We start from the raw sequence: 25,418 nt of genomic DNA, 5'->3' as shown, positions 1-25,418 counted from the left end.
GCTTGGAAAGGTACCAGATTTTCTGGAGCTGTAACTACCTCTCTAGCTCCTACCAGAAGATTTTAAGATTTTAAACTTTATATTTATTCTATGTGTATGCATGTTTGGCCAGCATGTGTATATATGCACACATGTGCCTGAAGTAAACAGGGATCAGAACAGGGTATCATATTTCCTGGAACTGGAATTACAGATGATTGTGAGCCAGCATGTGTGCACTTGGAACTGAACCTAGGTTCTCTGCAAAAACAACTAGTTAGTGTTCTTAACTGCTGAGCCATCACCCCTACTAGAAGCTTTTCTTTTTTATAATGTGTTAAGAATAGTTTGGGGGTACAACTAGATGGCTCCGTGTGCAAAGGGCACCTATGGCCAAGCTTGATGGCTTGAGTTTAATCTCTTGAACAGACACGTTAGAGAGAGAGAACCAGGTCCCTCAGATTGTTTTCTTATCTCTACCGACTGTCAATGGCATGCATGTGCCTATACATACACACACAAATCAAGAAATCGATTTGATAATGAAAGTTTAAAAGAGTATTTGTTAAGGCTATATAGGATAGCATATGCCTATACTGCCAGCAATGGGGATAAATTCAATGACAGCGTAGGCTATAAAATGAGATGCTGTCTTAAAACATTTTAAAACAACATTTAGGACCAATTATTTATCTGATATTAAATGGTCTGCACTAAAACAATATACATACAGGTAACATATAGGCTGAGCAGATCATATTTATATATACTTATAATTTACTATAGTATACACTCATAGTATATATATTGTGTATATATATTGCATGTATGTATATATATATATATACACACACATGAACACACACACACACAGACATACAACAATAATTAAAGAAAAAAAGGCCATAAATTTGAAAAAGAACAAGAGGGGATAAATAAAGGAATTGGAAGGAGGAGAGAGAAAGGGGTGAAATGACCTAATCATATTGTAATATCAAAAATAAAAACATTAAAGTAAATGAATAAAAATGTTAAAGCCAAAAATACTTTGAAAGTTGATCATATACATATACATATATATACATATATATATATATATATATCACATATGTATATATATGTATAATTTTACATAAATGTCATGTTGAACTATCTGGATTTAAATTTAAATTTATGTGAATAAAAAATTGAAAAACAGCCTTAGACATCTGAAGACTATGTTTTATAGTTTAAATGTATTTTTTTGTCAGTTCAACAATGATGATAAATTCTATGTATAATTTTTTCTTTTCATTTTATCAGGACATGAAATGTTCCGAGGAACACAGAAAAGCCGTTTTCATGTGCTTCCCAATGGCACCTTGTCCATCCAGAGGGTCAGCATTCAGGACCGTGGACAGTATCTGTGCTCCGCGTCTAATCCGCTAGGCGTAGACTACCTTCATGTCACTTTGTCTGTGGTCTCCTACCCTGCTAGGATTCTGGACAGACATGTCAAGGAGATCACAGTTCATTCTGGAAGTACTGTGGAACTTAAGTGCAGAGTGGAGGGTATGCCAAGACCTACAATCTTCTGGATACTTGCAAATCAAACAGTGGTCTCGAAAACACCCGAGGGAAGCAGAAAGGTCTGGGTTACACCTGATGGAACGTTGATCATCCATAATATGAGTCTTTATGATCGTGGCTTTTACAAGTGTGTAGCCAGCAACCCATCTGGCCAGGATTCACTGTTGGTTAAGATACAAGTCATTACAGCTCCCCCTATTATTATAGAGCAAAAGAGGCAAGCCATCATTGGGGTTTTAGGTGAAAGTTTAAAACTGCCCTGCACTGCAAAAGGAACGCCTCAGCCCAGTGTTCATTGGGTCCTCTATGATGGGACTGAACTAAAACCCTTGAAGTTGACTCATTCCAACTTTTTCTTATATCCAAATGGGACCCTGTATATAAGAAACATCGCTTCTTCAGTCGGGGGCACTTATGAATGCATTGCCACCAGCTCCTCGGGCTCAGAGAGAAGGGTAGTGATTCTTACAGTGGAAGAGCGAGACACAGTCCCCAGGATAGAAACTGCCTCTCAGAAATGGACGGAAGTGAATTTGGGTGAGAAATTACTACTGAACTGTTCAGCTACTGGGGATCCCAAACCTACAATAATCTGGAGGTTACCATCCAAAGCTGTCATCGACCAGTGGCACAGGTAAGCCTTTCTGTTAAGAGTTATCTCCTTTGTTTACTTAGCCGTACAACTTTTAAAATGGGTAAGAGGTGCAGCGAAGCTAGCAGCAGCTTCAAAGATCACCCAGGATGCACAGGAAGGTGACTCTATCTAAAGAAAGGCATTCCATCCAACATCACTGAATACACAACACTCACGTTTTTCAATCCGGTCCAAATTCTTGGCTTAGACAGTTGAGAGCTATAGGAGAAGCTTATTAGCCTCTATACTGGTGGAAGTTTTTCTTTTTCTTGTAGCTGCTTTAACAATGATAACTGTGTAAATAATTTCTGCACCCAAAAGAGAACTAGCGATATTGAGGCTATAGGAAGAAGATGCTGTACTTCATTCAGGATCCTCTTATTAGATGCTATATGCTTTAATCTCATCACAATCCGTTCGTAAACTTACAATGCACATAATTAAAGGCACATTAAAACCTTCTCAGAGTAAAATATATTCAAAATTCTGCAAACTTGATGTTACCAGATACAAACCCTTTTTTACTGTGTTCTTCATAAAATTTGATATTCATTGTAGACTCTTCACTATATATTAAATCCTGGTTTTGAGAAGCAAAAAAACTATAGCTTGTGAATTATAAATTGTGCTGTCCATGACTTTGTGTAATGGTTTTAAATAATGCTAAAAAGAGATGAAGCTGAGAACTTTTTTGTTTACATTTATTTATTAAAATATACATGCAATAGAATTTAAACATAGTATATATGAATTTATATGTACACTTGGAAATTGAAGCTTTCCCCTAGTATTACAGTAAGTTGGCACAGAATATAATGAACAAATTTATAACTTTTAACTTAAATGTCAATATTAATTTTCAGGTTTTCAGGAATCAAAATTGCCTTAAATGTTAAGCCATAGTTCACTAAGATACAAAGTTTTAAAATGCTGAGCTAGAGAGTGTGAACTTTAGAATCCACATGCTTGCATGTATTTTCTCCTCTGTATGTGTTTCCATCTTGACATTATCTTCAATATTTCACTTATCAGCTTTGCATTTAATTTCATACCACCAGCTCTCTATCTCTCTCTGTGTCTCTCTGTGTGTCTGTCTCTGTCTCTCTCTCTCACAAACACACACACACACACACACACACACACACGTACCCTGTCAGAATTGCTGCAGCTACTCCGACTCTTTGCAGCTCTATATGAACTATAGAACTGTTTACTTCTTGGAAGAAAGTGATTGGAATTTTGATGGCGTTTTCATCAAAATGGGATTTGAACCAACAGATTAAAAACTCATTTGGCCTTGAGTAAGAATAGTGAAAACAGAGGGAGTTTTGTCCCAATCTAAGAAGACACACTTTTAGCCCTTTCTAATTCAATGTGATATTTATGGTAGATTTTTTTAATATATAGGGTTTAATATTTTGAGATATGTTCCTTCAGTATCGAATTTGTTGATTTATTATAAGGGACACTAAGCCTTACCAAATGCTTTTCTTGCATCTGTAAATATAATCATATGGCTTTGTCTTTGATCCTGTTGGATTAGGTTTACTGATTTGTAAATGTTAAGCCATCCCAGCATTCCTGAGATTAACCCTAGGTGATCATGTTCTATGAACATATTGAAATGCTGAATTAATTTTACTTGTATTTTATTGAGAAAATTTGCATTTGTGTTCATCATGGGTATGGGTTTAATATATATATTTGGGAGGGTGGGGTTTTTGAGACAGGGTTTCTCTGTGGCTGTACTGGGACTAACTTTGTAGACTAGGCTGGCCTCAAACTCAGAAATCCGCCTGCCTCTGCCTCCCAAGTACTGGGTTTAAAGGCATGCGCCACCACATATATATATATTTTATTGTTGTGTTTTGGTTTAGAATGATGAAAATGCTGTCCCTTTAAAAATATGTAGCCAGAGTTCTTGGCGTCCTATTTATACTTTAAGAAGATATGGAAGTAACTCTTTATTCATATAAACCACCAGTTCAGCTGTAAGATACTAGGATCCTTACTATATGGAAGACTTTTCATTACTACTGCAATCTATTATTAATGTAGTATATCATTATTCTATTTTCTTGATCAGTTTTAGTAGGCTATATGCTTCCAGGAACTTGCTCAGTACTTCTAAAATTCATGGGATTTTGCCATATACTTATTCATAGTAGTTTTAAAATAATATTTTGTGTTTCTATAGCATCAGGGTTCTCTAGAGGAACAGAACCAGGAGAATAAATATATACTGAATGGGAATATAATTGGCTTACACACCAAGGTCTAAGGAGTCCATTAGAAATGCTGAGAGACAGTAAGCTGCACTGTCCTGAAGCTAAGTGTCAGTAACCTTAGTCTGGCACTGGGGGCTCGGTCGTCAGTTCAAGTTGACTGACCATTGAAGCCGACTTCTGATGTCAGCAAAGGCAGCTGCAGCGGAGCAGATGAGTTCACAAACAAGAAACAGGGGAAGTAGGTCATAGGGCTTCAACACTTCCACAAAAAGGGCTTTGGACATTATGCTGCCGCTGCTACTGCTGCTGCTGCTGCTGCTGGAAGACACTGTCCACATTTAGGGTGTATATTTTCAATTCAATTAGTCAACAAAACCTCTACAGTCATGCTCAGATCCTAATCCAGACAACCTAGCTGCTCATCTAGACAGCTTAGATGATCCCTCATAGGTTTGCCTAGAGACTTGCTTCTTGAGTGATTCTAGATCCCATCAAGTTACAATATTATTAACTATTGTAAGTAGTGATAATGTTTCCATTCTGATTTATGTGACTGTCCACATTTTTATTAACTATGTAAGGGTTTAGAGATGGTACTTATCCCTTTTTTAGCCCATAGATTTCATTGCCCTTTTGTATTTTTTTTTTTTTTTTTTTAGTTTTCCTTTTTTTTTTTCAAGACAGGATTTCTCTGTGTATCCCTGGCTGTCCTGGAACTCACTCTGTAGACCAGGCTGGCCTCGAACTCAGAAATCCACCTGGCTCTGCCTCCCAAGTGCTGGGATTAAAGACGTGCGCCACCACCACCCAGCTTAGTTTTCATTTTTTATTGTTACTTTTCCTTTAATTTTTTTTTTTGTTTCCCTAAGTCCTTCAGCATCCTTTTTTTAAATTGCATATCATGCTATAAATTTTTCTCAATACAGATTTTGATAGTCTGTTGCAATTTTAATGTTCTTAAAACTCTCTTTTAAGTTTTCAGTTACCTCTGTTCATTTAGTAGCATGGTATTTAATTTCCACTTAACTGTATGCCTTTTCATTCTTTTTGAATTTCATTTGTCTAAAAAGAAATACAATGTAATTTAAATTTTTAAAAATTTGAGACTTGGCATGTGAGCTCACCTAAAGAAAATTCCATATGCTGATGAGATGATTGTGTGTTACACTGGTTGAATGAAGTGTTCTAAAAAAGTGCAGTAGATCAGTTTTCTCTATAGTGTGGTCCAACAGATTTGTCTTAGCTTTCCTGTCATATATGCATATATAAATTAAATATTGATATTTATACTACTATTGCATTAGACTTAATTCCTTAGCTCTAATATTAATATAATATCTAAATATTCTATATCCAGGTGGTACCATATCACGTGTATATATTTATACGTTATATCATCTTTGTCATAGCTTATTCTTGTTGTTGTGACAAACATTATGACCAAAAACAATGCAGGGAAGAGAGTGCCTATTTCAGCTTACGGGTTATAGTCCAACACTGAGAGAACTTAGGGTTGGAACTCAAGGCAGACTCAAGGCAGGAACTTGAAGGAACATGGAGACATGCTGCTTGCTGGCTCATTCACTGGATCATGTTCTGCTAGATTTCTTACACAGGTCAGGCCAAAATGTTTAGGGATGGTGTCAACTAGGGAGGGCTGGCATTCCCCTTGTCAATCAAGACAGTCCTCCACAGACATGCTCACAGGCTATTGAGACTCTCAGTTAATTTTAGGCCTTGTCAAGTTGACAGCTGAGGAAAGACAGTGTTGTCAAACTGATGTTTTGTCTCTTTTTGAAGTTTTTCACTTCAAGGCTACTTGGAAGTGCCCAGCCCAATCCTAAGCAGATAAGCCTTTTCTTATGCTACTGTTCTTCAAGTGTTGGTTAATGGAGGATGTTATATATTGTAACATTGGTGGATCAGATTTGAGGCCTGTCACCTTGCATTAGTTTTTTGTTTTTTTTTTTTTAAGGTTGCCTCTTTACCAGTGACATTAACATTAACCAAGAACTAGAATCAGAAGGAGCATTGTTTTGATAAGGACTCTGTGTTCTTAGAAGCCCCCTAAGGTAATTGTGACGCACACTAAAATTTGAGTCTGGGTCTCATACTTAATGGCCCGTAAGCAACCTGAGAATTTTTCTAAGCACTGAGGTCAATGTCCCTGACCAGCTCTACTGAATCTGAATCACTGTTAAGAGAAACCAAGTAATGTGTATAAGTCTGGTCCCATACAATGCTAACACAGTTTAAGGGAGCGACTGTCAAGAATCAACATCTAGATCTTTAGCCCTTAGTGTCTGCTACGCAAACCTGATGCCTAGGTCGACCCCACATCACTTCTCAAACATTCTAGTCCTGAAGCATGAGCTCCAAGTATTTCAGACTATACAAGTTGAATTTTTAGTCATGCAGACAAATTTGAGAATAAAAAGGTTTTAGAACACATTAAGAGATACTTCTAACAGGTGACAGTGTGGCACCAGACAGGCTTTCCTGCGACTTCAAGTTCAATCTGAGAATTTCCCTCTACAGTGTGGTAGAAATACTTGGAGTTCAAACAAAAAAAAAATCTGTATGAAGTACTTGGTGATTTTCTTCATTTGTGTATACATTATCATAACTTTACCTTGGTTTCTTTCCAGAGAAGTTCCTTCCACACTTGAGATAAGCAGAAAGCATGCCCTTCCTCATGTTATTATTCTCTATATAGTACTCTGCATCTGAAAATGACTTGAGGCTGCTCATGTGGGTATCAGTTATGCTCCGTGAAGTCCTGGGCGGGCCAGATGGCTGTGAAGGTGCTTGCTGTTGCCCTGGCCTGCAATCCATATTGGGAACTTTTAAAATGTCTTCATATAGGAAATTTGGGGTTGGTATTCCACAAAGATGGGAGCAGATGCAGATTCCCACACCCAAACACTAGACAGACCCAAATGCTCCTCACAGAAGAGGGAGGCAGGCCTGTATGAGCTGCCAGTGTCGATGATGTCACGAGAACATGGCCCACAGAGTCAAAGATGCAGGGCTCACAGGAGCTCACAGATATTGAGGTAACAAACACAGACACTGTATGGTCTGAGCTAGGACCCCTGTATATTCTTTATGGCTGTGTAGCTTGCTGGTCTTGTGGCAGTGGGATGGAGGTTTCTCTTGACTCTTTTACCTGCACTTGGGACCCTTTTCCTTCTACTGGGTTGCCATGCCCAGCTTCGATATAAGGATTTGTGCCTAGTCCTGTTGTATTTTGTTAGGCCATGCTCAGTGGATATCTCTGGGAGATCTCCCCCCCCCCGCCCCCGCCTCCATCTCCCTCTCTCTGGAAAGAGAAGGAGTTGATCTGTGGGAGAGGGGAGGTTAGGTAGTGGAGGGAGGGGAAACTGCTGCTAGGATGTAATGTCTAAAAGAATACACGTTTAAAAAATAAGAAATTTGGGGGTCTATTAGATGGCTCAGCAGGTAAAGATACCCACTGCCAGGTCTGATTGTGCAAGTGTACACACACACACACACACACACACACGGAGTGGGGGATGGATAACACTATGGATGGATGATAACAATGAAGACTGTTCACCTCATGTTGTCAAGAGAAAGGGGGAAACACATAGGTGTTCTTGAGTACGTTCTTAGCACTAAAGCTAGCCTTTGCCACCTGGTGGTCAAATGTGGCAATTACAGGCAGTGCAGAGCAGTCCACAGTGCTGGAGCCAATGTGGAAATCTTTTACAGCTGCCCAGGCAGCAGGTGATTCAGCTTCCAATTCACCCTAGATTGGTGTCCTCTTCAGCAGGCAGAGGACAGATTGTTTCTAGTTAAAAAACTTAAAAGTTGCTCATTAACATATTTTAAAAGTCACAGCAGGCATTAATTTAGCACATACCTACAAGTTGCTTTCTTCATTAGTAGAAAATGTTATTTTTGTGGATCCATTTGATGTATAAAATGTCTTAAGAACTTGCCACTTCCAGCATCCCTCTCACCAATGAGCTGTTTTTAAAAATTGTATAAAAAAGATTGTTTGAAGGCCATTTTGAAAATAATACTGTCTTCAGCAAATTATGCTTTGTTACAAAGCTTTTGTTTTTAAGCAAATGGCTTAGATAATAATAAGTGACTTAGATCTTCATTGTAACAATTTTAAGAAATAATCCATAAAGCTAATGCTATGTAAGAGAGAGAGGAGGAAGGAGGGAGGGAGGGAGGGAGAGAGGAAGGGAGGGAGAAAGGGAGAGGAAGCGGCAAAGGTGGTAGACATGGTGATGAGCTTGATTGTGACAATTATTTTCATTTTATCTATGTGTCACAATTTCATACTAAATAACTTATATGTACAACTATGCCAGTCAGCTCTTAGTAAAGATGGAAGGAAGCAACATCATATAAATAAGGCCACTTCTATATAGTATTCTGCAAATGTGTCTAAATTGGTGACAATGTTTAGTCTTTTCATGTGTTTGTGCAAGGTATGATCATGTTCATGTTGGTGTGTGCATGTGTGGTGGCAAGAATAAGCATTGGGGTCTTTCACACTCGCTTCCCACCTCACTCTTGTGAATGTCTCTCACTGAGCCGAGCGAGAGCTCATCTTTCAGCTACCCTGGCTGATGAGCAAGATCCAGAGAGCCAGGGGTCTCTATTGCTGGGCTTATGGCTGTGCACCGGCATGCGTAACTCTTATGCAGGCCCTGGAGACACAAATTCAGGTTTGAAAACTGTGCAATAGGCAGCTTCCCAACTGAGCCATCTCCTAAGCCCCATTTTTAGCCTCCCAAAAGGATAACTTCTCCCCACTGCATTCTCATGTTTGTCTCTTCTTTCCTTAGAATGGGCAGCCGAATCCACGTCTACCCAAATGGATCCTTGGTTATTGGATCAGTGACAGAAAAAGACGGTGGGGACTACTTATGCGTGGCAAGAAACAAAATGGGAGATGACCTGGTCTTGATGCGTGTCCGCCTAAGATTGGCACCTGCCAAAATTGAACACAAGCAACATTCTAAGAAGCAGGTGCTCCATGGGAAAGATTTCCAAGTTGACTGCAAGGCTTCTGGCTCCCCTGTGCCTCAGGTGTCCTGGAGTTTGCCTGATGGAACAGTGGTCAACAATGTAGCACAAGTGGCCGACAGTGGCTATAGGACCAAGAGATACACCCTCTTCCACAATGGAACCCTGTATTTCAACAAAGTTGGGGTTGCAGAGGAAGGAGATTATATCTGCTCTGCCCAGAACACCTTAGGGAAAGATGAAATGAAAGTCCACCTAACAGTTTTAACAGCCATCCCTCGGAGAAGGCAACACTCTAAGAGCAACGTGAGGATCAAGGCTGGAGAGACGGCCGTCCTTGACTGTGAGGTCACTGGGGAACCCAAGCCAAATGTATTTTGGTTGCTGCCTTCCAACAATGTCATTTCATTCTCCAATGGCAGGTACATAGTTCATGCCAATGGAACTTTGTCCATCAACAAAGTGAAACTGCTTGACTCTGGGGAGTATGTGTGTGTAGCTCAAAACCCTAGTGGGGACGACACTAAGACATACAAACTGGATATTGTCTCTAAACCTCCATTAATCAATGGTCTGTACTCAAACAAAACTGTTATTAAAGCCACAGCTGTTCGGCACTCCAAAAAACACTTGGACTGCCGAGCAGATGGGACCCCACCACCTCAGATCACATGGATTATGCCAGACAATATTTTCCTCACGACTCCGTACTATGGAAGCAGAATCACGGTTTACCAAAATGGAACCTTGGAAATTCGGAACATCAGGCTTTCTGATTCTGCAGATTTCACCTGTGTGGTTCGGAGCGAAGGAGGAGAGAGTGTGTTGGTGGTACAGTTAGAAGTACTAGAAATGCTGAGAAAACCAACATTCAGAAACCCATTCAATGAAAAAGTAGTTGCCCAGACTGGCAAGTCTGTAGCCCTGAACTGCTCTGTGGATGGGAACCCACCCCCTGAAATTATCTGGATTTTACCTGATGGCACGCAGTTTACTAATAGGCCACAAAACTCCCCATATCTGATGGCAAGCAATGGTTCTCTTATTGTTTACAAAGCAACACGGAACAAGTCAGGAAAGTATCGCTGTACAGCAAGAAATAAGGTTGGCTACATCGAGAAACTCATCCTGTTAGAAATTGGGCAGAAGCCAGTCATTCTGACCTACGAACCAGGGATGGTAAAGAGTGTCAGTGGGGAGTCGCTAACACTGCATTGTGTGTCTGATGGAATCCCTAAGCCAAATGTCAAATGGACTACACCAGGTGGCCTTGTGATTGACAGACCTCAAGTCTATGGAAAATACATATTGCATGAAAATGGCACATTGGTCATCAAAGAAACAACCGCTCATGACAGAGGAAATTACATCTGTAAGGCTCAAAACAGTGTTGGCCAGGCAGTTATTAGTGTTCCCGTGATGATTGTGGCCTACCCTCCCCGAATTATAAACTACCTACCCAGGAACATGCTCAGGAGGACAGGAGAAGCAATGCAGCTTCACTGTGTGGCCTTGGGAGTCCCCCAGCCAAAAATCACCTGGGAGACACCAGGACACTCCCTGCTCTCAACAGCAACAGAAAGAAAACCCCACAGAAGTGAGATGCTTCCCCTACAAGGTACGCTGGTCATTCAGAATCTCCAAACCTCAGATTCCGGAGTCTATAAATGCAGAGCACAGAACCTACTTGGTACTGATTATGCAACGACTTACATTCAGGTACTCTGACAGGAAGGGAGAAACTAGAGTTGAACAAAAGCCAACATCTGCAGAGTTTATTTTTTGGAAGAAGTTTAATCAAAGGCAGCCATAGACATGTAAATGAATCTGAGTACATTTACAGTATTAAATTTACAATGGACATGCAATGAGACTTGTAAATAAATGCATTGTGAACTGATACTGAGTTTCTATGGATTTCAAAGCAAACTCTTAACTTAAGGCACTTTGATTTTGCCAACAAATAATAACAAACATTAAGAGAAAATGATCCACTACAAATTAACAAATAGCTAATGCACCTGAATTTTCAGTAAAAAGACCTTCCTCTCGCTAACAGTTGCCAGCTGCCTCGTATCCATTTTCTACCAATATTACAAACATCGCACACAGAATGAATGGAGACAACGTGAAAGATTAAGTTTGCAGTCTGTGTTAATCTCAATGTACAAATATTTTGTCACTGGTTTATAAACATTTTGATAAAACCTACAGAAGACAAAGTACAGAACTGTTTTGATTATGATCATTAGTTTACCATTTGTTCACACTGAAAGTTCCCATTGTTTTAATACCTGCATTAAAGAAAATGAAACAAAACAAAAACAAAAACAAAAACAAAACAAAACAAAACAAATGCAGGCTAGCTTTTCTACACGTAAAGGCAGCCTAATGCTCACACATTGGGAAGTGCAAAGTGTGTTTCACATTTGTCAACACCTCTGTCATCCTGAAATGCTTTACAGGTACAATGAAACTTCTTTATAACTTGAAAACCTAGCTCAGGCACCCATGGTTTGGAGCCACCCTTAAGAAAGACTTTCTAAGGAGGAATCCCTCCAAGAGTCTAGACAACTGCTTCTATATAATGAAGTTTCACTGTACTTAAATTTTGGATTTTATTTTTATAATTCACCGTATCAATATTACAGGTTTCATTTAACCCAAATGTACGTGAGGGTATCATATGATTTACCTCTTTTATTCTAAAGGCTGGGATTTTTCTAGAATAATTTCTCTGGCTTCTGTCCAAATTTCTTCTATTTATAAATTGTAGGAGCCTTGTAAATTAAAAAGCAAAAGCCATTCAGTGAGCCCAGAACACTAAGAGCTTTGTTAGCTCATGCCAATCATCTGGGACTTTACTTCACCGTGTCTCCATGATGCCTGCTTTCTTTTGGCCCCTACCTCAGTCATGAGCCGACTACAGTTAGCACAGGTACTCTATGGCTGCCAGAGGTCAAATGACACCCACTGTAGAGTAATCTCCCTCTACTTTTGGATGAAGAAGAGGACATGAAACAAGAAATGCCACCCTCTAAGGAATCAGCCTACAATATAACACGTGTGTTAAGGGGTTCTTATAGCCAGAAATGGTAAGTATACCCAATTCCATTAGATTTCAAGGTCTGGTCTTTAATTTCCTATCTGCAACCCACTCAGCAAATGACAAGGTTCTGCAATAGAGCTTTTCCTTAGGACAATTTTAATGCCAAACCACATGCATTTGCTATGGAAGAAATAAAACCTCTCAGAATGCAGAATTAAGTGGCAGTAAATATAATAACTAAATTTAAAATTCCAGTTGCTTTCCTTGTAACACACAGGGAAAAATAGTTCTAGGTTTTTCCTCATCCCCCACAGCTTCTCAGAACGAGAGGGCTTTAAGCATGATTTACCTTCCTCGTGTTAACAAACAAAACAGACAATGACAAAAGGATAACCATAGCATTCATGTGCAAAATGATTAATAAATTAACTTCTGCAAGGGGTAAAGTGCGTACAAATGCTATGCAATGCTAACACGCACCCTGCTGTTCGCAATGCTCAGCTACAAAACACATAAGGGTCAAACTGAAACTGGGGTTTTAACCATCAACAATCATTGAATAAAGACCAGAGAGGACAGGATATGACCCACTCACTAGGCACAACATTCACACTTCGGTGGTTTTGCGAACACAGTCATAGGGTATATTACCTTGGGGGGAAAAATAGTTTCATGAATTTTAAGAATGACTCTGGAGAGGAAAGCAAAGCAGACATATGGGACCACTGAAATGTTCTGCACTGTCTGAGAGCAGAGAGAATGGGAGTGAACTCAGTGGGAAGAATGGTCTTTAATGTTTGGCAATTCTTTTCCAGCCCAGAGTAAACACAAAACAAGCAGGCTGGAGGGGTATATTTCACAGTGTACAAAGCAGTTCACATGAAGTCGCCATGGCAAAGTGAGCAAACATGGGTCTGAGGTCATTTGAATAAGCCAAACTTTGCAATGAGTAACTCACCTAGGAAGATATAAATTATTTATAATAATGATCTGCGAAAGAAATCGTCTGAAGTCGTTACTAGCTACATTTTAAAAAAGTAGTTCTACAGGGTTAGCTCTTCATAGACAATCTATTCACAGTATGCTTGACTACATTACATGTGAAATCATATGGCAAAAAGAAAGTGAACCCAACAAAGGACTGGGAAAGATCCCTACATGTCTTAAAATGCCCTGCAATTTTCACATTCAAAATTGTATGCATCTAAATCTAAAAAAATATTATACGGAATACTCTTAAGTTACACAAACTGATAATAATTTACTGTATTTTTTCACTCTAATAGGAGCAAATTACCACATACTTGAACAAAGTTAAAATAGTTACTATTTCTTTATAATAAATTTGATGTATAATTTACTTTACTTGTGCTTTTTGCACCGGTTTATAAATACAGTAGAAGCAATACACAACCAAGACTGACACCAACATTAATAATTAAATTCAAAATTGTAAATACTTACCATAAAAAATTAACAGCAAGTATACCTTTGATGACTACCAGAACCCTCTGGACTGTGGGGCCAGAGTCTCTGGAAACCATGTCAAGTCTGAGCACTGTGGAATCTAAGGCCAGCTGGGAGATTTTGTTTTATTTTATTTTTCTCAAGTTGGCATAAGGTTCTCAAGAACTTAAACTGGACAGTTCTTTTCTTTTCTTCTTCTTCTTCTTCTTCTTCTTCTTCTTCTTCTTCTTCTTCTTCTTCTTCTTCTTCTTCTTCTTCTTCTTCTTCTTCTTCTTCTTCTTTTTTATTTTTTTTACCAAAACTGGCAGTAAGTAAAGGGATTGATTCCACCATGGTTTGGTCTTCTGGCCTCCCATGTTTATATGTTGTACCTTCATGAAGAATCTGGTTAAAGGTTATTTTGCCACTGGGAACAAATTTGAACGCAGCTGCTTCTAAGAGGCTCCCACAGATCTCAGGGTGGCTCTGGCAGAAGCCCTGAAGAAGCGGAGTACTACGCAACAATCTGTTTCAGCACCTTTGGACCACAACAAAAGCGAAGCAAAGTCCTTCATAAATGCGAACAAAGTTTATAAAGTGCTTATGAACATGATCAACATTTCAAATTAAAGTGATGCTAAGAAACATTCACCCGACCACCACGGTCGAGTGAAAAGCGAATGTGTCCACTCCCATGAGACCCGCCACATCTTTCCAATCAGTAGTTTGGTCCACCACGGGTTAAAAAAAAACATTAATGAATACATAAATATTTAAACCTACCATAATTCATTCTTTATGTAAATATGAGATAAAAAAGCACCAGTTTCAAAAGGTCTGCTACCACACTATCTGGAGTAGGCCTGCATGATCCACATTTTAAAACCTACTTTAAATATGATAAAAACCAAACCATGACTCCTTTACTTATTTAAATACCTCTCTATGAAATGTAGCATAAAATGTAGGAAAACATAAATAAACCAAAGACCAAAGGAGACTTCATATGATGACTACTAAATTTGATTTTCTGTTTTTCAGTGCAAACATAAACTTCATGTCTTCTCTTTCTGATTCAAAAGTGTGAAGGGTGCGCACAGGGAGTCACTCCTTGCTGTGGCTGGTTACCTAAGAGGAAAGCAAAAGTAACAGTTACAGACGTGAACTGGTGCTGCAGATAACACCTTCTCTCTGGTGGGCCTCTCATTAACAGCCTCAGCTATGGGAGAACAGAGCAACTGGATAGACCGTGGGGCCAATAACCATATAATGTGACCATATGTATTCTGTAGAGGGGCCAAGTCTACAAGAGAGTCTCACAGCTGCCAACATAGTGCCTTGGGATTAGAGAAATTGACTCAAAGTGTTCAAGAGCTCCTGACACTGGGGACAGCAGAGGAAGCTGACATGCTCTTCAGATAAGACTAAGATATAGGACTCCTCACTGCTGTTTTATAGACACTATAAGGCAAATCTCTGCCTTCAGGTTATATTCTCTGCAAGAATTTTAACTTTAAAATATCATTGTATTTCATTATTTTAATCACAAATTATTTAATAGAGTTATACCTACTAAACAACAGCTAGAAAAAAATCGATCTTACTTCATGTAACCAAAATTAAGTGAGGCTACATGAAAACATACACATATATTTCAAGATGGAGACTAAACAAAAATCTCATGTATGTATTCATTGAACATGGTGATATGTTACATAAAGACACAGACAAGTATACATTTTATGTTAAAGACCAAAAAAGAAAAACAAAAACAAAATAAAATAAAGAAAAATTAAGATATTAATTGTGACTGGCAGAGACACCAGGAGTATGGCGGGGGGCACAGGGGCAATTCTTTCTGTCAAGATACCCACATGCAAAGCAAGCATGCACAAAGCTACCCCTCAGCCACAAATGGATGCCATATCACTGTTTCAACATGCAGCAGACTTCACTCTGTAACTCAGAAACACTGAATCTGAAAGCCAATGGAAAACATGTCTCCTTCCGCTACTTAGATGGGAACACGTGACCCAGTCAATAATGGGCACACCGGCAAAGAAGTCAGGGCTTGTGACTCCAAGCCACTATGCTTTACAACACAGGGTCCTCACTCCCATTTCTAAAACGATTCTGTCCTGAGATACTGGCCTAGGGGTGATCTAAGTCAAGGTCACGGGATGAATTTCTCCTTAAACATTTCTAGCTCTATAAAAACAGGACCTGGGCATGGAGTTGCACTCAAGCAGTAGAACACGTGTCTGGCACACAGGAATCCTTGGGTTCTATCCTCAGCACCATAAAATAAAACAAAGAAAAGGGGGTTGGCTGTGCTTTGGGAAAGTCACATAAAACAATAGGAAAATATTGAATTTAAGGGAAAAAATGAGGCTTTTCCAGGTGAAGAAAAAGGTAAGCCCAAGACTAATCAAACTAAGACAAAGTAAAATACTTCAGACCAAGCCAAACATGGAAAAAAGTATGCATTTATATATGTATGTATACATGTGTGCATGTATGTATATGTGCAAGTACGTATATATATGTATGCATGTATATGTGTATGCATACACATATGTATACATGTATGCATATATGTATGTATGCATATAGGTATGTATACATGCATGTATGTGTGCATGCATGTACATATGTATGGATGTATGCATATATATATGTGTGTGTAGGTATGTATACATGCATGTATATATGTGTGTATGCATGCACATATGTATGCATGGATGGATGGATGGATGGATGCAACAAAAATAATCAAATAAAAGAGGAGTGGACAGTGGAGGTCTAAGATGAGTTTAATGGAGGGTAGCTGAGAGGTGAGACAGAAGAAAGCAAGGAAGGAAAGTGATGTAATTCTATTTCAATTAAAAATGTCTTTTAAAATGCTTCAGAGGACACAGTGTGATTTCTGAAGAGTCCACTAGGCCGGGCTTGTTGCTGCTGATTTCCAGGGCTCCCCTGGCTTGGTGTGAGACAGGTACTTACTAGAAAGCTGCTTCTGGAGCTGTCGCACCAGGGCGGCTGTCTGTTGCTGTTGCTGGGTCTGCTGCAAGCCTTGCCTGGGGAACTGCAATTGCAACAAGGGGAAGGATGAGTCAGCCACTCGTGCTCCACAAGGCACAGGCTGCACCTTGGGTCTGGCTATTCACATGCTCAGTTTGGATACGTTTGGTTTTGTCTACAGTACAGCCGGCAAACAGTGCTTCCCGCAGGTACTTGCTTGGCATTTATCTTTAGAGTTTCCATGAAGATGTCCTCACTACAGAGGTAGCCTACTCCTTCAAAGACCACATTGACAAGATACAAGTTCTCTGCTGTGGAGATCTGTCCAATGCTGACAGACCCCATGGGTAGAACAGAGCCTGTGAGGCAGAGAATGGGCTCATGTGGCAGCCATGACAAGGTGAGCTGAGCCAGACACCAAGAACACTCATATTTTAAGGAGTTTTTTCCTAGCGCTGTGTGAGGGAAACTGGAAGTACCACACAAGAAACTGCGGCTGATGTTTGGGGGGCAGGGGGAGACTGATCAGTGTCTGCTAGAAGAAAAACTGTTTTTGATTAGAATCACAGTCACACGGGGTCGCTTCTTAACTGCAGGTGTCAGACTGCCTCTCTTTCCTTCTCTACTCCTTGGCCGTCTTCTCATAGCCTAGAAACAACTGGGATGCTCTGATACAAGCATCTCTTAGTTGTACAAGAAGAGCTCGTTGTTTCCTGTTTCCCTCACTCTGTGCCATCCACCTGTATGGAACACAATAACCAGGTCGCCACAGCACCCCAGAGAGCACCCCAAGAGACAGAAAGGTAGGAGCTGAACCAGGCTAGGAAGGAGCACAGTAAAGGAGCTTTCTTTATTTTTACTAGCTTCTTCCACAGGGGCTCTCTGACAGCCAAGTGCATCCAAGGTAGGAGGGTCTGGGCTCTTCCATCAGGTCACCTGGCTCTCTCCACCTCCCTTCTTCTACCTCCACTAGGCTTAGAGGTCTGTGCTATGCCTGTAACACATCTGCATTGCTTGACCTTAATCTGCCTCACATCTCTGAGGAGTTTTTGATAAGGCCATTCATTCTCAATGTGAATGTAACATAATTCTCTCTTCCTTGGAGATCCTCAGTATGACTGAAAGCTGCTCAGGATTGTAAGTCTTATAGGGAATACAAATACAGAATGCATAGCTAAATGTGAATTTCAGACAAGGAATGAGTAATTTTTTATTTTACTAATATTTAATATTGCATGTGACAAATACTGAATTTAGTCTAAGTAACCCAACAGAAGATTTGAGGTAAAACTTTTGCTAAATGCTTGCCTGAAATTCAAATTTAACAGAAAATTCTGTTAATTTAGACAGCATTGCCAAGATGACTCTTCCATGTATAATGACACACAAAGATGATAAGCCATTGCCAACACCAACCCTCTTCACATACAGGTCTGGACAAACAGAACAACAATCATGCCTCTGTGTGGAAAATTCACAAAGGTATGTGTTTTCTTTTTAATTCAATTGTTTCAATGCTTAGAATCCTATTTAATAAGTCTTTCTATGTTTCATGCCCTATTGTGGGCATTATAGGTACATATTCCCACACTTAATTCTGATGTGGGAACAATGATGTGAAGTCTGTCCAAAACGTTTGGGGCAGGTGCTTTCATATTTAGTGTGTGAGAACATGGAGTTTAGTGTGTTAACGTTCATCATGTCACGTACCGTTCTCCACACATACTATGTTTCTGCAACTATGCATCCAAACAGCCCCTTCCAGGGAGTGCATCTGGAGAGAGCTGAACGGCTCTCCTCCTCAGCTTTGGCTGTTTAATCTTGCATCTTCAGAGGTATTTGAATTTAGACCATGAATATAAAGGACTATGAACCTTTACTATCAATATTCTCATGATATAGATGAGAGTTGTGTCATCTGGCTTCTGAATCCTAAGGGTATTCTTAAAACTATCATCTCAGTTTCTCATAACAGAACATGAATTCCCCGAGAAAGACCAGTATAACACTTTTGTCTGTGGCTGCTGTCAAAAGTCACAGCCCTTATTAACTAATGCTGCTATCATGTATGTTTTTTGAAAGGCAAAATGGAATATAACAGAATCTTCCCCCAAGGACTAGTGTATTTTAAGTCACCTGATGAAGGCTGCATAAGATGAAAAGAATAGACTTAGTCACACAGTATGGATATTATTTTCTGAAGTGTTGGAAGGCACTTAATGCTTCATCCATAGTACAGAGTCAATAATAATTTAAACACATGAACCTTTAAAGGACTGTAAATCAAGAACTACACTTATGACCAAGCTTGAGACACCACACAAATTTCTCCCAGAAAGGGCAGAGGCTACCGTTAGCTGTCCTTTCCCACAGCAAACAAATCACACACCCATGCACACTAAGTTTAGCTGATGGCTGTGGGCTTCTCTTAGTCTTTCACACTCATTTGACAGAAAAGCTTCCCTAGGACATCTTGAAGAGGTGACAATTTCTGTCCTAAGGCACTTTTAACCTTCAAAACACCTTTCTACAGTGATTAACTTGGCCATGGGTATTGACTGTCACTGTCTATCATGTCTCAACTGATGCCACCAAACTAAAGGAGACTGACAAAGTCATAGTCAAAAGGCAACGAATCAAACACTGCCTTTCACAGTGGCTTACACTGAAGCTTTCCATCATGGGCTCCCCACATTTCTCTATCTTTGGGTTTCTGTTAGGGCTTCAACTGTATCACTGAAAATAGAAATGCTTTAGTCCTGAACTCCAGGATTGTGACATCACTTGGAGGCATAGCCTTTCTAGTGGTAGCCAAGTCAAATGAGCTTATTATCATGGAATCTAACACAACATGAATGGTACTCTCATAAAAAGGGAGATATGGGTACATTAGTGCAAACAGTGAGGAAGCCATGTGAGGGGAAACAGGGCTTGGATACCAAAGGCAGCCAGTGTACAGTGAGAAACTGGAACAGAGACATGGCACAGGCTCTTCCATCAGCAAGCAAAGGAACCACTACTGCTGAATCCCCATCTTTCATTTCCAGTTTCCAGAACACATACATACACACAGAGAGAGGGAGAGAGAGAGAGAGAGAAAGAGAGAGAGAGAGAGAAAAAGAGAGAGAGAGACAGAGACAGAGACAAAGAGACACAGAGAGAGACAGAGACAGAGAGAGAGAGAAAACCATTTTTAAGCCACCTAAGTTCATGTACCTAACTAACACGTCAGTATAAATCCTGAAGCTCTTCACCTAAAAAAGGTCTAGCCATCATATGCTACTTTTCATGCACGACACAGCCATTCAGTCATTTCCAATGATTTTCAGTCCTCTGGGGGCAAAGAGCATCCTTGGTACTTTCATGGTACACTCCCTAATGCCTCACAGGCTGCTGTCTTCTACTGATTATAACAAATAAGTACCGCACTGAAATCCACTGCAACCATCGGCAGGCAGGGAGTGGCAGGCCAGGAGGGTGGTCTGGCAACTTCCTCCTGCCTTCATGCAGCATCAACCACGACACTAGAGGAGTCTGAGCTCACCTCTGCTCAGCAGCCAGCTCACCACCCTCTTCTCCAAAGACAGGAACTGAAGGGGAGAGCAGGCCCGAAACAAGAGCTGGATCTGCTAAGGATGTCTATTATGGATAAAAGCCAAGGTGTTTAAAAATTAGTGAACCTTGGTGAACGTAATCAAAAAGGAAATGTTAATTTTTTTTCTTAAAGTTGCTGAGGCATTGTGCCCTTGATATTGACACATAAAGCTATACATATATATAGAGAGAGATATATACATACAGATATATATATATTCATAGATAGATAGATAGATGGATAGGTATAGATATAGATTTATTGATAGCATAGGTACACAAATGTACTAAATAAAGTATACCTAAGAAAGAATTATGATGATGCGAACTGACCACTCCTATAAGTTTTAATTCTGAAACTGAACACTTAGATCGGACCACTGTAAATTTCCTAGCCCATCCTGAGTCTTACACACACAAACCTTCTGGTCCCTTGGCTATAACTCCTGCTTGCATTATTTATGAAAGATTGCCCTCTATTGAAACAATACTGTGTTTTTCAGTTGAGAAGTGGAAGCCTTCTGCCAAACAGAAAAATAAAATAAAAAGCCCATTACATATTTTTATTAAATTTACTATTAATAAATAATAAAGACTTTTATTTCCCTTAAATTGCTTTCTCATGAGCATGAGGAGAAGAAATGTTATGTCCATGCTCTGAATTAATTCCTCAGTCCTTGGGATGGTAGTATGGTAAGCCAGTGGGTGAAACACAGACTATACCATTAATAATCACTACTATTGCCTTAGAAGTCAGTATTAAATTGCATGCTCTTTATACACAATAACTCAGTTAAGTATTCACAGAACTATAATCTGAGTATAAAAATGTCAAGCTTCCTTTGATGAGCTATGCTCTAATGCTACTGGGTCAATGACCGCATAACTCTGTCCCTGCTCTAAACTATAACAGGGCAGTTTAAAGAAAAAAATTCCCCAGACCTATAAATACAGTTTAGTAGCAGAATTCATCTTCTTTGTTTATCCTACCCAAAGTAACAAACACATCTAAGACACTTGGTGCTGCCATTCATCAGGAATTCTGCAGCACAAGCTATGAACAAAGCTAATGTTACACCTTCAGCAAGTCTTTATTATTTCTCAAATACGGTGTTTTGAATGCGAACTGTCTCCATTCTCATATACTGGAATGTTTGGTTTCTAGTTGGTGTAGTGTTCATGATGAATTCGGAGGTGTGTCATTGGGGTGCACTTTGAGATTTGAAAAGCCCCGTCTCTGCCTCTGGTCTGCAGACGTGACCACTCATCCACTGTGTTATTACCATGCCTGCCTGTCTGCCTGCCTGTCTGCCTGCCTGCCTGCCTGTCTGCCTGCCTGCCTGCCTGCCTGCCTGCCTGCCTGCCTGCCTGCCTGCCTGCTGCCAGGCTCCCCACCATGATGGTCATGGACTCACCCTAGGAGTTCCCAGTAAAATGCTTTCTTTTTTAAGTTGCCTAATTCATGGTGTCTCTTTACGACAACAGGAAAGTAACCAAGGCATTAGATATCATTATTACACATGAAATGAAATACAATTTAGTAACAGGAGGAGGAAAATCCCTGGCCTGACCTCTAAATTAAGCTTACTGTGGAAGGCAGAGGTTAACATCAAGTGTCATCCTCTGTCACTTCCCACCTTGTAGTTTTGTATGGGCCGTCTCTCAGTGAGCCTAGAGCTCACTAATGGCTTTGCTGATGGGCCTGTGAACTCCAGCCATCCTGTTGTTTTCACCTGCCTAGTGCTGGAGTTATGGCAATGACATGTTTTGTGATGGCAGTTATGTATCTGTGTGAGTGAATCTTTAAACATTTCCTTATAAGAAAAAATATAGATTAAATATGAATAACTATAGGTAAGTGAAATATAGGGATTTTTTATTTGTGAGGAATATAGCATGCAATGTTTCATTTAATTACACATTTGAATCAAAAGTTTAAAAAGCTTGTATGCTTTAAATATGCTGTAATTGTTATATATTCAACAATAACCACAGTTCTACATTTAAAGTTTGCAGTTTTGCTAAAAAAGGGTATTACTGTACAATCATTCCTCATTAGCAATTACTACATACAAGTTACCATTCTTGAATTATTGGATTCCTTACATTTAACAAGGTCTCATGTACATCATAAGTCACTAGAAAGGTGCAACTATGTGATAGTTCCTTCCGACAGGATCACAGCCAACACCGCTGGTAACAGCAGTACTATAGCAGGGGAATCTTTCTTTTACATAAGGACGGACTTAGGATTTTTCCAGTCAGCGTCAAATGTTCCAAACACTCGACACAATCTATTTACATAGATTTTGGCTCTCTGTCAAAACACCTCTAGAATACCTGGTTGGGTATAGAAAGAAAACACAAAGAGACTAGTGTTAAGTTTTGTTTGTCTGACTTAATAACCTAGTCAATGGAAAGAAATTTTTTCATTGTGTTATACTCTGGGGGATCAAACCCAGAGTCCTGTATGAGCTAGGCAAGTGCCCCCTGCCACTGAGCTGTACCTTCAGACTGGGGAAGGATTTTGATGATTTTTTTTTTAAAAGAGATTTATTTTTATGAATCTGTATTTATATATTTATTTTTAGTACTCCATCTGTATATATACCTGCATGCCAGAAGAGGGCATCAGATCCCATTACAGATGGTCTTGAGCCACCATGTGGGTGCTGGGAATTGACCCTCGGGATCTTTGGAAGAGCAGCCAGTGCAGTGGTTAACACTAAGCTACCTCTCCAGCCTCCATTTTGATGACTTTTAAATCAGCAAACGTCTTCTAACTATTGCTAGGTAACAACAGTAAAGTTGGGAGAAGATTTTAAGCTATTCCTAGTAATGTCAGATTTTTAAATCAAAGGGTCAGGTGGTGGGTTTCACTTTTAAGATATGCTTTCCTGAGCTGGAGAGGTGGCTCACCATTAAGAGCAAACACTACTCTTCCACATGACCTGAGTTCAGCTCCTAGAACCCAAGTTACTTCGGGTAGCTCATAACTACAATTAACTCCAGTTGCAGGGAATTCAATGCCTTCGCTGGTCTCTGGAGACACTACACTCACAAGCACAAACCAACACTCAGACATACAAATATACAAATAATTAAAACTGAAATGAAATCTTAAAAAGGCACACCTTCCTTTGTATTTGAAACATGACTTAAAGACAGACAAGCAACAATAGGGAAGCTCTTCCTGTGAATCAAATACCAGGCAATTAAAAACAAGACAACGGCATTTGAAAGTAAGCATTTTTCTCATTCTGCAGTAGAAATGGAAAGAGACAGCCCATGACAACACTGGTGGGTGAGAGTCTGATGTGCAACAGGACAGATTAGATGAAACCATTTCCTTGCATTGTTACTTTAAAAGTAACAGTGACTTTATGATGGAAGTCCATCAGACACAACTTCCCCAGGAATTAAGAATCTTCTTGTGATGCAGGTACATGAAGCAGCTCTTCAACACAGAAACAGCTTTGTGTCATGCCTAAGCGGTGAATCGGCTCAGTAACATTTAAAAAATAAACAAATAAATCAACATTACAAAGATGAAGTCAGGGCACTTTGGAATTGTTGCAAATTCTGTGTGGGTAAACCAGACATGGAAGCTACATAGTAATAAACCAGAGACAGGTAGGGAAATACATGGCAGAAAGGATACTGAATTACCACTGCCATAATCAAGAAAAAAAAAACATTTATACATCAGAGTATTACATCAGTGTTCAATGTCCTGACTTCAGCCATCATAACCAGTGGTTTTATGTCTGTGGGTTCATTTGTTTTGCCATGCTGAGATCCAACCCAGGGCTTGACTCATGCTAGCAAGCACTTTACTAACTCAACTACATCCCCAGCCATCTTGCTCTAGGGAAAAACAGATTGAAATATTTAACATTACACTGGTACATGGCTATAGCTGCCTGGTATGTGAGGATCAGGAAAAACTCAAAACTGGAACTGAGGGAGGAGGGGAATCAAAAGACAAAGGTGGCCATATGGGACTTAGTGAGCAGGGGAAGGAGCTAGGGAAGTTCTTTGTCCACTCTTGAAACATTTCTGTGGGTTTGAAACTATGGAAGGGAGGGAGGAAAGGAGGGAGGGAGGGAAGAGGGAGGGAAGGAGGGAGGGAAGGAGGGAGGGAGGGAGGGAGGGAGGGAGGGAGGGAGGGATGCAGCATTTTCTCTGTCCAATCACATTAGGGCAGTGACAGGCCTGTAATTGGACAGGAATAGAGAGGTGGAGCTAGAGTTGGAGGAGGAGAAAGGTCAGGAGCAGGAGGAGAGAGATCATCATGGAGGCAGATGAGGACGAGCCAGACCCCATGTGGTTATAACCAGGCTAATAAGGTTTTTACAAGGTTAAATTAATTGGGTCAAAATATTGTCTTTATTATTTGGTTCTGAAATTATTGTATTGGCATCTTGTAAATTGTGATCTTATTATTATATAAACCTGTTTGGATATTAAAGCCTTAAGAATAATTTAAGAGTCATGCTTTACCTACTGGGCTTTAGGCGCTAGCTAGATGAATGATTGTGGGGGTATGTAAAGAGTTGCATGTGAGCGAGATGTTGCATAGCTGGGAGAGAATAACAAGAACTCGACAGAACTTAGTGTTGAGGCCTGTACTATACCGGCACAAGAACGTGGCATGGCGGGAAAGGGAGTTTGCAGGGTGGATTCATTTTTTAGTAATTCCTGAAACAAGGGAAGGATGGAAGGAGGGAAGGAGAGAGGCAGGGAGGGAGGGTACAACTTCCTGGTGGAAAACTATGCAGGTGAGCAGTATTCCAGCTGAAAAGTCTCTTTTACAGACCTTCTTAAAAAGTCGTCCTAGCCAACTTTATGTACCTCACAAAGAAGCCTTCTTCCTCTACTTACAAAA

At 39.9% G+C, this 25,418-nt stretch overlaps 2 protein-coding genes across 9 annotated transcripts in view; one reads left to right on the top strand and one right to left on the bottom strand.

The window, feature by feature from the left end:
• The window catches only part of Igsf10 (immunoglobulin superfamily member 10), a 28,466-nt gene extending 16,821 nt beyond the window's left edge, over positions 1-11,645 (top strand). Inside the window, exons 6-7 of one of the 2 annotated variants that reach the window (XM_031373906.1) lie at positions 1,282-2,182; positions 9,240-11,645. In XM_031373906.1, coding sequence (XP_031229766.1) covers positions 1,282-2,182; positions 9,240-11,148 — 2,810 coding nt within the window. In that variant the 3' untranslated portion in view covers positions 11,149-11,645. The remainder of the gene's footprint in view (positions 1-1,281; positions 2,183-9,239) is intronic. The other variant, XM_031373907.1, reaches the window with a different exon arrangement.
• Med12l (mediator complex subunit 12L) overlaps positions 11,210-25,418 on the bottom strand; it is a 329,972-nt gene continuing 315,763 nt past the window's right edge. For all 7 annotated transcript variants that reach the window (XM_031373910.1, XM_031373909.1, XM_031373912.1 and 4 more), the window contains 2 exons: positions 16,919-17,000; positions 11,210-15,043 (listed from right to left, as the gene is read on the bottom strand). In XM_031373910.1, the coding sequence (XP_031229770.1) occupies positions 14,991-15,043; positions 16,919-17,000 (135 nt within the window). In that variant the 3' untranslated portion in view covers positions 11,210-14,990. The remainder of the gene's footprint in view (positions 15,044-16,918; positions 17,001-25,418) is intronic.

Source organism: Mastomys coucha, unplaced genomic scaffold, assembly GCF_008632895.1.
Source record: "Mastomys coucha isolate ucsf_1 unplaced genomic scaffold, UCSF_Mcou_1 pScaffold16, whole genome shotgun sequence".
Lineage (NCBI taxonomy): Eukaryota > Metazoa > Chordata > Mammalia > Rodentia > Muridae > Mastomys > Mastomys coucha.
Note: the sequence above shows the minus strand (reverse complement) of the source record. Positions and strands in the feature narration are given on the sequence as shown.